This window comes from Patagioenas fasciata, chromosome 1 (assembly GCF_037038585.1).
Source record: "Patagioenas fasciata isolate bPatFas1 chromosome 1, bPatFas1.hap1, whole genome shotgun sequence".
Lineage (NCBI taxonomy): Eukaryota > Metazoa > Chordata > Aves > Columbiformes > Columbidae > Patagioenas > Patagioenas fasciata.
Window position 1 is genome coordinate 75,482,472 of NC_092520.1, and position 13,887 is coordinate 75,496,358.

Genomic DNA, 13,887 nt, shown 5'->3' on the forward strand with positions numbered 1-13,887 from the left:
CAGCTCAGTTAAATAGCCTGTCCAGCAGACTAAATTTGTAGAGCAAGATTGCTATTAGGGGACAGCATGGCTTCAAGGCTCCCAAGTAGATCATAGAATCATAGAATTATAGAACAGTTTGGGTTGGAAGGGACTTTGAAAGGTCATCTAGTCCAACCCCTCTGCCATGAGCAGGGACATATTCAACTAGATCAGGTTACTCAGAGCCCCATCCAGCCTGGCCTTGAATGTCTCCAGGGATGGGGCACCCTCTGGGCAACATGTGCCAGTGTTTCACCACCCTCATTGTACAAAATTTCTTCCTCATGTCCAGCCTGAACCTCCTCTTCTTTAGTTTAAAACCACTACCCCTTGTCCTATCATAGATGCCACATATACCTGTTCTTCATCTCTGTGGCACTTGTCAAGCACAGAGTCTCATCACTATATGACATGGGTGAATCCCTCCTATTTGATAGGTTCTACATACAGGTGTGGCTGTCAAGTCTTGTTCCTCTGTCACAGGTGACCCTGGAGTGGGCACCAGGTGTAGAAGGATGCACAGAGTGGTGCACAGGCCCTCTCTCCATGACACACACCTCTTCCCACCATTGACAAGCTTATGTCTCCTAGGGCAAAAGGGTACACGGCTAAAAAACAACCACATGTCACAGAGACAGACTAGGAGAACACAATAGCATTGCCAGTGTTTCAGAGATGGACAGTGACAGAATTCAGCAATTCATTAAGTGAAATTGCCCAGCCGGCTGTGGAAGGGGACTATTCCCTCTGGTATACAAGCAAAAATCATCTCACACAGCTGCTGTCCTTATGTCCTGAGCTAAAACCTCCCTGACCCTAACCATGATCAAGCCATCCCAGTTTCTCAGTCTGTCATGTGAAGCTGAGCACAAGGTCAGCTTTTGGCCACTGCAGTAGTGATGACTTCCCACCTTTGCTGCAGATACAGATTTAAAAAGGTGTGAGGGAGAAGGGCATCAAAGCAAATTCACTCTCCTGCTCTGAATAAATGTTTTCTTGGCTCTAGTATTCATATAAGAGTGAGGGATCACTAAAGGGCAGGGAAGGTGTGCTCTGAGGGTACAGACAGTGAGCAAGGGAGTGTGAAGGAGCACTGGATTCCTTGGGAGATAAAGCTTCATTGCTACTGAATTAATCTCCTGAGCTTCTATTTGCAATTTTGCCTCATTCAGTGCCTCTTGAAATGAGTTTCCATTTGTCTGTCTGGTGCTAATTTTCCCTCATTTGCCACATCACAGCCATCATTAGAGGCACAAAGTGCCTCCACTGTCTTTTTTTTTTTTCCCCTCTTTCTTCAGTCAATCTTCTTAGTGCCTCCTGGCTTGTTAACTCTGCTATCACTCAGCTGCAATGGGCTCCTGTTAGTCTGATCTGGCTGCCTCAGGATGCCACATCCCTCCACTGCCCAAGGACACATCACTCCCTGCGGTAGCTGCCTGGGGCAGGGGGCCAGGGAAGTGCTTTAGAGCAATTGCAAACCTTCATTTGCAAGTGTTACACCCGCTTTCCAGAGACCTTTGATCTCTTTCCTTATTTCCATTTCAGTTAGCTAGTAGGGGTAACAAGGACAGAGCAGGAAGGCCTTGGGTAGCATTGCAAATGCCCTCTGAGCTTGTCATCCTTGCCCTCATGCTGATTCAGGGTTCACTTGGAGCTGCCCGCTCCTTACAAAGAGGCGCTCAGCTGTGTCCCCCAGGAAGTAAATCCTTCTCTGCAGCCAGCAGCACAAATCCCCATGTCTTCTCCATATCTCTGGGGTCCCCAAGAACATCAGGAGGTGCAGCTCCCTACAGAGATGCCCGCCTATATCATCCTTGGGGTGACAGCAGTCACTGGCTGCCAGATCAATTGTCAGTAACAGGCATCTTTGAGCAGCTCAGGCCCAGGGGTGATTTCTCCAACTGGGAGGACTGGGCTGCAAAATGCGTTGCAAGCTAAAGAAAAAGTCTTGGAGGCTGGGTTCCAAGAGATGGAAAACCCAGATCCAGGTGTTGAGCTGGCAGAAGAAGGTGGGACCGTCCACTTCTAGCAATGACTTCCACAAACTTTCTCATTGCTAGTACTGCTGCTTGTCACCACAGGCATCAGGGGACTGTGACACTCAAGTCCCAGGCACAGAGCTGGATGGAAAAAAAATCAGCACCCAAGGAAGGGGCAATAGCAGATCAATGCAGAGGTGTGATTTCCAAAACAAGTCTAAAGGCTGCCTTGCTACCCTGTAACAATTTTGGAGCAATTCTCATCTGGCAGAGTAGTGTTATTCCTTCCCAGCGATTTGCATTTTAATTGTAATATTTTGAAAGATTTAAAATTGAATTTATCACCAAGGTTGTTGGAATGTAAGACCACTCTATTCTGCATTTCAATTAGCACCTTCCTCTCTGTGAAAAACGGTTAAAACATTCATTCCTCTAGCTTCCTGGTCATTGCACTATTTTTAAGCTTGTCAGGGTTTAACCCAAGCTAGCAATACAACCACAATAGCTGCTCACTCACTTCTCCCTCTCCACCCCCAGCATGGGAGAGAATCAAAAGGGAAAGGAGAAACAAACACAGTTTAATAAAATAACAAAATACTAATACACTACTAGTAAATATATATATATAAAATAGAAATAAAGGATACTCAAGGCAATTCCTCACAAACACGCTGAGCAGCCAGGCCCAGGAAACAGCACCTGGTCCCAAAGCCAATCCCAGAGAAAGAAAAGAGAGGAAAAAGGCAGAAAGGCCCAGAGGCCTCCGCAAAATGGCAAAAGCCAAACTAAACGTCCCAACCGAACTCTCCCAACTCGAGTGAAAGTGCCCCAGAGACAGAGAGACTCAAAGCTCCCAACTCTCCTTAAATCTGAAGCATCACACTAATGGAATGGAATACACTTATTGATCAGTCTGGATGTCAGTCAAGCTCTGCCCCATCTCTGCCCCCCTTCCTTGATGCCTCACACCTGTGGGCAGAGCTCAGAACGTCCTTGGCTCTCAGACCAGAGCAATTAAAAACATTAACTCTGTGCTGGGATGTTATCTCTTGTTCTCAAACTAAGTCCAAATAATAGTGCTAGCTATGAAAAAGAAAAGTTTCTAACTGCACAAAGAAAATTAGCCCATTTTCAGACAAACCAACACAAAGCTAAGCTGAAAAGGCAGCACTTTTGAAGAAGAAGTAGTAAATATTCTATAAACCATATGGTATGAAAGCATTAATCATCAGAAAACATTCTGTAACACTCATACTCTCCAGTGTGTTCTCAAGCTTTTACAGAGACCACACCTGCCATGTATGGACAGAATTTGTAACACAGACAACAGACCAGTAACAGATGTTAGGTACAGGTAAGTCTCTGGAAGCAAGGAATTGAAATTTCCAGGTCTAATATGTATCCCATGTCACAGCCACTCAACGGTGCCCCCATGCTTCTGGTGTGCTTGGATCTGAATTTTGTGGGAAGTTGTGACATTCGTGTCCTGACTTATAACCCAGCCTGAAGTGTCACATTTTGAGAAATCTTATGGAAAAGTCCTGAGCATCAAAATATAGCGTCTGTAAGACAAATACACTGCCTTGGGATTCCAGCTGCTGATGAGTACAACTGACAAGTCCTGTCAATTTTAATAGGGCCAACCGGTGCACACTTGTGGCAAATCTGAGCAGGTGTTTTATCCATCACAGCTTATCACCCTAAACCCAGCTCTTTGCTTATTCTGACAATGCCTGCTTTGGATAGCAAAAGCCAGTCTTGGCTGAATTGCAAGATATTTTTATGGACACACATTTTATTGTGGCCTTTGAGCACCATAACCCTTAAACTCATTTCCAATGGCAATTTAGCTGTGTTTGAAGACCATTCTTCAGTGAGAAAAAATGAGTTCGCAGAATGTCTCATCACTTTTCTTACCCTTTTGGAAGTTTTGAGTTATGGTAAGTGCCATGAATTTAGATCCTCATTTACCAGTAGGTCATCATCATTGCTAATAATTTCCTATGTACCTTTTGCAGTGAGAATAGGTTACATCTAATAACTGATGTTACAGACACAGAAAGCTCTTGGTGATAGTAAATGCAGCAATTAATGCTAATGAGTCTGCTGTTAGCAAGTAATACTATTGGTGTTATGCTCACGCCTCACCAAATGCAAAGCTTCAGTTTGTTAAGCAGATGCCAGTGCTAACAGCCAAATTCTCTTCCCATGGATAAGTTAGTGTTAGTTAAATGTACCATTAAAATAACCATTTAAAATGTTAATGAAAAGAGACACTCTGCTTGCCTGGGTTTTGCTTATCTTCTTTTTAGTCTCAGCTTTAGGGTGGTGCAGGTGAAATGGCACAGACAGCTTTTCCAGGTGTGTTCAGAGCAGACATTGAGGTGGAGCCCTGGTAGTGCTGAGGACATCCATGTACAGCACCAAGAAGCATGGTTTGTTTCCACCTCAGCGGCTGGCCAATAAAGCTCAGTACTGACCTTCATAATCCATAGAGCACACTGATACCCCAGCTTGGCGGTCCTCCCACCGGCTCTCACTGGGGTTCACCCCTTGTCCCCTAACTCCTCAGGTCTCCCAGTGCCATGGGAGAGAATGATAGCAACAGAGGAGGGTTCATAATCAACTGCTTCTTCTCGGTCTCAAATAGGAAAGGTGTGGGAAGCGCTAGTCGTGTTCACGTTCACAGTTCTGCTTACGCCTAGTGCTTACTGATGTACCTCTGTTTGTGCTTAGTCTCTGACAGCAGGTTTTATTTAATTTCAAGCAATTTAAGAAACAAGTCAGTACTCTACTGAAAACTGGGCTTTCATTGTCCTATGTGTTCTGTTCCAGAAACAAAATTTGGTAAACCTTTTCATAGGCATCACGCAGATGCTGGGCAGAACAAACCCAGAAACAAGAAGCCCTGTTTTTTTGGGTTCCTGCAGTCGTGTGAGGACAAGACCACCTTGCTTTCAGAGCTGTGGCTTCGGTGTGAGCTGAGCTGGGCCAGGTGCAGCCTTGTGTTGTTGCTCCAGCATTGCAGTTCCCTTTCCCCAGGTGCGGGCACACACTCCTCCGTTCCCCCATGGGCTGTAGCCCTGTGCTGCCCTAGTCCTGCTGCATGGCCAGGGCCTGGATCCCACCCACGCCGCTGTCTTGGGCTGTAGCATATTGACTGTGTCCCCAGGGCCTGCCAGGAAAAGCAAGTTCTCCCACTGGGACAAGGAAGGTGTTGCAAGGCTGTGACATCCAGGTGGCTCTTACGTGCTGGTCAGATCCCGCCACTGGACTGATCTAGCTGTAGACACCCTGGGCTCTCCTTCCTTCTCACTTACCATGCTGAGATACCCCACGTGCTGCTTTCTCCTTTCACCAGACTCCCTGGACCCACTTCTTGGTTTCTTCACCCCTTTGGCTGTGCTTTCTTATAAACTTGCCCTAGCTGCTCTGCTGGCCCCTCCCTTCTGCTCTCTTTCTTCAACCTATTCTTTTTATGCTTGTGCCCCTAGTACAAGACTCCTGAGCCTCTCCCTGTTGTCCTGGCTGCCCTTGCTCCAAGCCTCAGGACTTCTCTATTCTGCTGTCTCCCCTCTCCCTCCTCAGCATAGAACCTGGCCTCTCCACTGCTGTGTCCTTCTCTCTTGGCCAGAATTTCCTGCCCACTTCCTCACTGGTCTCCTCCATCTCCACTGTCATGCCCTGTATTTTGGTGCTCTTCTTTCATGCTCGCCTGGGCTGCTCAGCCTCAGTCCATCCCTCCCATCTGCTTCCTCCCTCTTCCCTTCCTGAGACTGCAACCCTGATCCCAACCTGTACACGCACACACACGTATACACAAACACACCCAAAACTATGCAACTAAATTAAAAAGAATGTGGTTATTTGCAAGAGCCAAAGGCAAGTGCTGACTTCGAGCACTCGGGCTGGGCACTGCAGCTCCATCCACACTGCCCAGCTGCAGACAGCCTCTGCACACCTCCTTTCCTCATGGCAGCCCCAATTCATGCCTACTTACAGCCTGGCTGCTCCTTTCTCTGCCCAGCACCGCACCCCAGAGTCCAGCCTGTGAGGGGTGACCCAGCACCCTCAGCCCCAGGCCACTTGTCCCTGCCCTGCTTGCAGCTCTGCACCATCTTGCCCTGCCAAGGAAGGTGAAGCAAGGGGCAGCCTGGCCTGCATCCCCTGGGTGGGCTGGGAAGTCATCACTAGACACAGTAAGTGAGGAGATAAGCCAGGGTATGCAAGGAAGGGAGGGGAAATGAAGAACCATTACCTCCTTTTCACGTTTATTTCATTTTTGTATTTTTTTGTATTTTTTTAAGATCACAGAAGAGCAGAGCATTCATACATGTAAAGAAACAGAAACGAGATAACAGAAGTTAAATACATTGAGAAAAGAAAAAATAAAAAGCTTCTTTTATTTTCCATCACTGGGTTTTGTTCATTCGTTGGGTTGGTTTTTTTTTTATTTGATCGGTTCTTTTACACACACACTTGCGCTTTTAAAATCTTTTTTTTCACAGAGCTAGTTCCAAAAAACAAACCAATGGCAAAAAATAAAATGGCCGTTTTCTCGTTTCATTAAAGAGAAGTTCAGCTCATGTCTACAGTGCTGGGGAAAAATATATATAAAGATATAGATATATATATATATTTATATGTATATAACACTGTTAATGAGGAGAGTTCTAACCACCCCACTGTGTAGCAAGAAGAAGGGACTGGCCTTCATTCTCAAGGTCTAGAGGATGAAACTTGGCTCCAGCTGGGAAAGTTGAAAGATTTTTGGGAGGTGATGGTGGCTCCGTGGAGGCAGGTTCCCGCTCTTTGCCCCCTCCTCCCTGTCCTGGCACAGGCGTGTGCTTCCACAGAGGCACAGGGACAGGTGGGCTTTCTCCTGGTCTTCTCAGGAGGTCACCATGTGGCCGTGTGGGCAGACAGAGCCACTGCTGGGAGCAATTGGAGGAGCCCACGTCTGGCTGCCTGTGGGATGGAGAGCGTGGGAGAGGGGAGCGCCTGGATGGCAGCCATGAGGATGTCTGTGGTGTGCGTGCAGTAGAAGTCACAGGGTGTGCGTGTGTGTGCCTGTGCATGGCTGAAATGGGGAGCAAACGTCAGAATTTTGGAGAAGGACAGCCCTGCTTGGGAGGTGCTCTCCTTGTTGGCTGGCTCCTAAGTGGTCTTGCTTCTCGTCTCCAACCATGGCTCGTATCTTACGTACAGAAACATCCACACACCTGTTCTGAGGGGATGGCTGGAGCCACCATGGTCTCACATGGTGTTGCTCACCAAGGCTTGTTGCAGTGTGGTGTGCACACCCCGGGGAATGGGAGGTGAGTGCCTCATGCACCAGGAGCACAGGCAGGGAAGGAAGATCCTTCTCTATCTGGGATCAGCCCTTAGTGGATATGATCTCTGCTTCTTCCCCAGCCGTGCTGTCTAAGGAGCCTAGCTGCGCATGCAGCCCTGCGACCTCTGCTGCTGTCATGTCCTCCTGGCTTGCAGTGCCCTTTCCTCCTCTGCTGCCTGGGCACGTCTAGAAGGCTTGCAGGGAAGGCTGAGTCACTGTGGCACCAGCTAACCCGACTCTGCAACAAGTGAGGGACCCTTTGCTTGCCACCTGTCTGGGCTAATTAGGAGAGCTGCTCCTCTTTACCAAGCCCTGCCTTGGTTGGTCTCCCTGCCTTACACATGCTGCCCCAAGCCACTGAAATCCAGAGGACCATGCCAACATATCCTCACCAAGCTGACTTCTGCTTTCCTGTTATGGTGAGTGAATCAATAAGCAAGTACCACATATTGCCCTAATGGGAGCCAACAATCAGGCAAAATCTGGGGGGAGGAGGGGGCTGTAGGAGCTGCCTGAACATCGTTCTAGCAAGTTAAAAGAAGGAGAAGAGAAAGAAGTTTTAATGATGTGACACAGCTCTTAGTCAGCAGCAATCATGCAATTAGAAAAAAATATTCTGGGCATCCCACTGAAAATGAAGCCCCTTGAAGACCAGTGTTGAGAGGCCATGGTCTCCTCAGTGGCTAACCTGGGAGTACTGTGCATGATTGATGGACAGCACTCATCCCTATCCTTTTCCACTGACATCACATCTTGGAAATTACCATCCACTTTCTCCATCACTTCCCTGCCTGATGTTCTGCTCTTTCCATGGAACAGTTTGCTCCCAGCATCCCTAACTCAAGAAGTTTTGTGTACTTGAGTCAGATAAGCAGTAAGATTTTTGCATCATCAAAAGAGAGAGAGAGAACTGCTCATCCCCCAAGCATCTCTCTGCAGGACTGTCTTGTTTAGCCATCCTCAGTGTCAGTTGCTACATCACATCAAGCACCACGATGATTTGGGCTGCGGGTCAGTGTGACTGAAGGCGAGGAAGCAGAGGTGTGAGAGGGGTTGGCTGTTTCCCTGTGCCCATAGATACCCTCATCAGGGAGAGGCGAAGTGATCAAGCACCGCAGAAAGATTGAGCTGAAACATCAACTGCTGGTGGAGCTGTGAAGGGCTCTAAAGTGGCTCCTCCCACTTCCCAGATCCTCTTCCCCAAATGCTCTTGAATCATCACTCTTTGCTCACCCAAATTTCTTCCAGATGTGCAGGTTTCACTCAGCCTGGAGACCATGTGGCTATTGATGGTGACTTTGTCCATGCTGTGAGCTTGGACTTTCAAAATGGGGTTGCTCAAACAGGTGGCTTGGGGGCATGGTCTGGATGCACCCGGAGCTAAGACGTACTGGTGGGGCTTGGGTATACTTTTGAGCTAAAGTGAGGCAGGCAGCAGTACACAAGAGATCTGCCCAAGCGGTGAACAGTCAGTGGCGTGAGAAAGGTGCGCAGACAAAGACTAACTCTCGACACAATGCATGTCACCAATGAAATCTTCGTGAATGGCACGTTTACATGCACTTGGTGCTAGCATGGGGCGACACAACTTCACTGGTGAAGAAAGCAGGAAGGGCGGAGGAGGGAAGTGCATCACTGAGCAACATGCCCGCAAGCTGCGGGGCTGCAAACAAACAAAAATGAACACAACTGCCAAGATACAGGTGTCGGCTGGAGCGTCGTCCCACGTCGCCCTTCCCAGCCGTTCAGAGACAAGCATCTGATTCGTTTTCCATCTGACTAGACACACGCTCCAAGCAACGTGCTGCAGTCATGCATGGAGTTCATGTGGCTCGGGGTGGCTGCATTCCCCCTGTCCAGTTCCTTTCAGAAAGACTTGCCCTCACCCTTCCTCTCGGTCATCTGGAAAGGGTTAGAAATCTGCTAGGAAGTATGGGGCCATATATTAAATCTAAGTCTTTGTTCCTCTGCTTGGACATTACCAGACATCTCATGTGACTCTCATAATATTTACAAACCAGTAGAAGAAATACGATTTTTTTCTTTTTTTTCTTTTTTTTTTTTCCTTTCACATTTTGTTTCTTTCTATAACATTAAATGTTAAATCTCCATTGATCAAACACAATTACACTGACAAGCTCAAGAAACTGGTGTCCCATTCCAAACTCCCATCTCCCTCAGTCCCCAACCAGCTGAGAGGCAGCAGGAAGCAAGAACACAGATTTTTGGGAGGGGATGGGGAAGACAGCAACATGAGCATGGAGTAGAGGGAAGAAGGAAAAAAAGCACCAGAGAAAAGGGCCTGAGACATGAGAAAACCCTTTGCAACATCTCTGTCAAAGGGCAGAGGGGGAAACAGAATGGGGAAAAGCAGCTGACCTTGCCTGTGTTTCCTATGTTCACCTGGGCTCTCCTCTTGACAAATGCTTTGAATGATCCCTGCTGGAGTTCAGGAGAAAGAGGGGGATGTTCACAGCATCCCATGACACATGTGGCAGCTCTCAGGATTAGCTTCTTGGAGTAAATCAAGCTTCAGACCATCTGTGACTCCCACAGCCTTGCTAGGAACAGACATTGGCACGAGTGGGGCTCCCAGCACTGCTGCAGACAACAGGCATACCTGCTCATTGTGGATTTTCTCAGACAGCTCTGCAAATAACTGGCTTTAACCCTGTTTCACAGCAGGGTGATGGAGACACAGATCTGCCCAGATCCTGCAGGCAAGACCAGATCCCAGTCTCGAGGTTGTGGCTGTTTCCTCTGGCTAACAGGGAGATGGCTCCAAAAAACAAGTGTCCTGTTCTTAGTAATATATTTGCCTTTACCCATAAGCCTCTGTGCCTTGACATCTAAAAAAATATCCCCTCAAAACTCCTTCAAAACCAAAAGAGATGTGAGGCAATGAAGTGCCAGGACTTGTGACCACCACCACACCACAGGGCTCTGATGTGTGTGAACCTTCTGCCTAGGAGTGACCCCACAGTGATAAAAACACATGTAGAGGACAACACGCGGGACAGAGCTTACAATAGCAACCAGGTTGACATCAAAGAGAAGCCTCAACCTGAAGAAAATTGTGGGCTTGACCCAGCCCTTAGAAACAGCCTGTGACAGCAAGTCACTGCAGGCAGCCCACCTGTGACAACAAATACAGCTGTAGGTACAGCCCCGAGACTGAGAACTGCCAGCCATGCGGTGTTTTCCCTCATGCCGGTGTGCTGGAGAGGGGGCAGCTCCCAGCCCCAGCTTCTGGGACCAGCATCAGCTCGCAGCTGTACCGGGGGATGAGGAGCCCTGCTGAAGTAGAAAATGTGGAGTTGCTACTAAGACATCAAATGACACCACCCTCCTTATTGAGAAGCAGGCATGAGGACTGGGGTGTCCAAGCATACAGGGCATGTTTTTTGCTGGGGTACAGCACGCCAGTCTCCAAAGGAGATGCACAAGTCCCACCAACAGCTGCCTCATTTCAGAAGAGGGAAGCTGTCCCTGGATGCCTTGGGTGGATTTCAAGCACCACTTTCCCGCTCTCCCCTCTTGCACCAAGGCACAAACACCTCCAGGAATGGTTTTGGGGCCTGTAGGAGTGGGAGGAGCACAACTTACCACTACCCAAATCCACAGCAGATTTATAGCAAGTCTGCCGTCACCCAAACTTCAGACTCTCCTGTCTCTAATATTTTCCTCGCTCACTCTGGCTGCCTGTGAGGAGCCCTTGACTGCTTTCCTTAATTGCCTGCCCGACACTGCCCAGAACAGCTGAGCTCAGCAGAGAGGACGCAGGCGCCCGCAGTGCCGCAGCGCAAGGTGAAAGTGCTGCGCTGAGCAGCAGGGAGAGGCCTTGGCAGAGCGTGCCCCAGCCCTGTGCAGATGGGGATGGGGCTCACAGACTTTCCTTCCTGGCAAGGGACCACTCGGTGGGTATCTCCTCTCCTGCAAGCCACAGGGCTGCAAGCCCAAGTATTTTCCCCCTTGACGTCGAGAGCGAGCGAGCATGGCTACCAAGAGTGCTGCTACTGCACCAGTTCACAGGGCAAAGACAGAAAAGCAAGCTTGCTGGTGCTTGAAAGATCAGTAGTGCTAAGCACCTGTAAAGCACTGTACTGTTGCGGGTTGGTCACTCAAATTGTGTGGACTAACTCAAGTTCTCCCAGAAAAAAAAAAACAAGTGGCTACCTGATGAACCCTGTGTTTTATCGTATTTGCTGCTGTGGGTGCTGGGGCTTGCGTCTGGCCAGGAAACACAGGAGTCTGCTCCCCACTGCCCCTGCCTTGCAGCCGCTGCAGCATCCCACTGTTGGCTTGCCCCCTCCCACTGCTCTCTCTGGCTCCTGCAGCAGGCCTGGTGCTGGTGCAGCAATTTCCAACCACCAACCAGCATTTTCTTAACCCTGTTTCTCACAGCCTGTTCTCTCCCTCACCTTCTCCCTGCTCAGGAGCCACTGGAGCATCTCCTGTTGGCACCTCTGCATGTGATTCTGCCATGGGAAGGGTGATGGCAAGTGACAGCCCTCTCCAGCAAGATCAGCACCGTTCATATGAGAAAAGAGAAGAGCAAGGGGAATCATGCTGCCTACTTCTTTGCTGCATACTTGAAGCTCCTTCTTTACAAGCCCAGGATTTTGGACCTGATATTTGTTTTTCTTCTTACATTCACAGGTCCTGGACATTTTCTGACCCAACTTCTTTCAAACGTGGAATTTGCAAAGTGAGCTTTGTAGTAGCAGTGGCATACAATACACACATACACGTGCACACACACAAACACACTCACTCTTACAGAGCATTTTATAACATGGAGGACAGTAAGAACAACATGACTACCAAAATGGTTAGGAACAACCAGATTGTGGATTTCATGTTGAGGCATCATTCCTACACAAGCACTATACCTACAGGAATGCCTGCTCTGTGATGTCCAAGGTCTCATCACTCACATCTCACCGGTCCACCCTCCCCTCCCCAGGAAGAGTGACGGTCACACTCTGTACTCCGTAGTGCTGCAGGCCAGTCCTGGTTTCTTCTGCTTGTTTGGACAAATGCACATACGTGCACACCCCCATGCACGTGTGCAAGCACTCATGCGTAACAGGGGCTGCTGTGCTGGTACTTGAAGGCTGACAGCCAGACAAGTTGCAGGTGGAAGAGAAAAAAAAAAAGCTAAACAAGGCTGCAGACTGCCTCTTGCAAGCTAGGTGGCCAGGAGTCAAAAAGCCAGTGAGGCCACTGAAGAGGAGACACCATGGGAACCTGTGTTGCATCTGCCCCTGTCTCCTCACCCCTCTTCTCTGCTCAAGTGATCTCTCAGCATCTTGTCTCACACTTACAAGCCAGGACATTATCTACAGCAGGATGAGCATATGTACACATGGACTGTTCCTTTTGCATGCTTAAGAGAGAGCAAGAAAAAGAGAGAAAGAGAGAGAAGACGGAGCGAGAGCCACACATACACGCATGCACGCACACACACAGGCATATACGGGAGAAAGACACCTGGTCGAATTGAGGGAGGAGAGGAAGAGGATTAAAATAAAAGTATTTTTTCAATAGACTTGACACAGCTTTAGTTCAGGCCAGTGAGCGTGATGTTGCATGAAGGAGGGGACAGGAAAGAAGGTGTTCAGCAAGGGCTGGGTGCACAGGAGCACAGGGTAAAGTGAAGAGAGGAAGGGGTTCTTCACAGGACACCAGTGTGCAGAGAGCTTCAGGTGACTTGCTCTGGTTTGTGGCTTTTTTGTTGTTGTTTTGTTTTCAGAAGTATGAATTGTCTGAGCATCGGCTCACAAAAATGACCCAGGGCATCCAAAAAAGATAAGTGGCTGTAGACACCGAAGCAAAGACCTCTTTCCACAAAAGAAAGAAAGAGGAGGAAGGAAGGAAGGAAGGTGAGGGAGTATGGAAAAGAGGAAAGAGGAGAGAAAAGAAAAAGCATCTGTTTGATTGGCTTTGCAGGTTTTGTTGGATTGTTTATGTTGCACCATCCTCCGGTGACACGTTCCTTGCTGGTCCCCATTTTCTCCCTTGCTTCATGTTGCCTCCTAGATGGTTGGTGACTTGACAGCTGGCTTGTAAGATTTCGGATTAAATGTTGCTGATTCTTCTTTGCTGTAATTTTTCCTCTCCCCCCTCTTCTCTCCTGAACACACAAAAGTTGTGAAAGAAACAGTCCTCTATCTCTCTCCCCCCGCCCCTTTTTTCTCTCTCCCCTCTCTTCGCTCTGTCTCCTGTATAATGCGTTTGTTTTGTGTGGTGTTGTTGTCGTGTCGGGTTTCTTTTTTAATTATTAATTATTATTATTATTATTTTTAATTCTGATTTGTATTAACATTTGCTGAGTAGGCAGAGCAGGGACGCTGCCAGCAGCCACAGTGGGACGGCCAAACTCATGGAGCCGTTGTCTACTCTCCCTGTGCCGGGTCCTGCAGAGTGCGAGAAGGGAGAGAAAAGAGGACAAGATTACACACAGATGAGAGGACAAGATTACACGCGGCTGGGTGAGATGGGGGTAACAGAGGAACACGACGTTTTGCCCCTGGGCTGCTCCTGCAGCAG

The 13,887-nt window shown here is 48.4% G+C and overlaps 1 protein-coding gene across 6 annotated transcripts in view; it reads right to left on the reverse strand.

Annotated features, from left to right (window-relative positions):
* Positions 1-6,262: 6,262 nt before the first annotated feature.
* LSAMP (limbic system associated membrane protein) overlaps positions 6,263-13,887 on the reverse strand; it is a 1,027,179-nt gene continuing 1,019,554 nt past the window's right edge. For all 6 annotated transcript variants that reach the window (XM_071809255.1, XM_071809249.1, XM_071809234.1 and 3 more), the window contains one exon: positions 6,263-13,754. In XM_071809255.1, the coding sequence (XP_071665356.1) occupies positions 13,657-13,754 (98 nt within the window). In that variant the 3' untranslated portion in view covers positions 6,263-13,656. The remainder of the gene's footprint in view (positions 13,755-13,887) is intronic.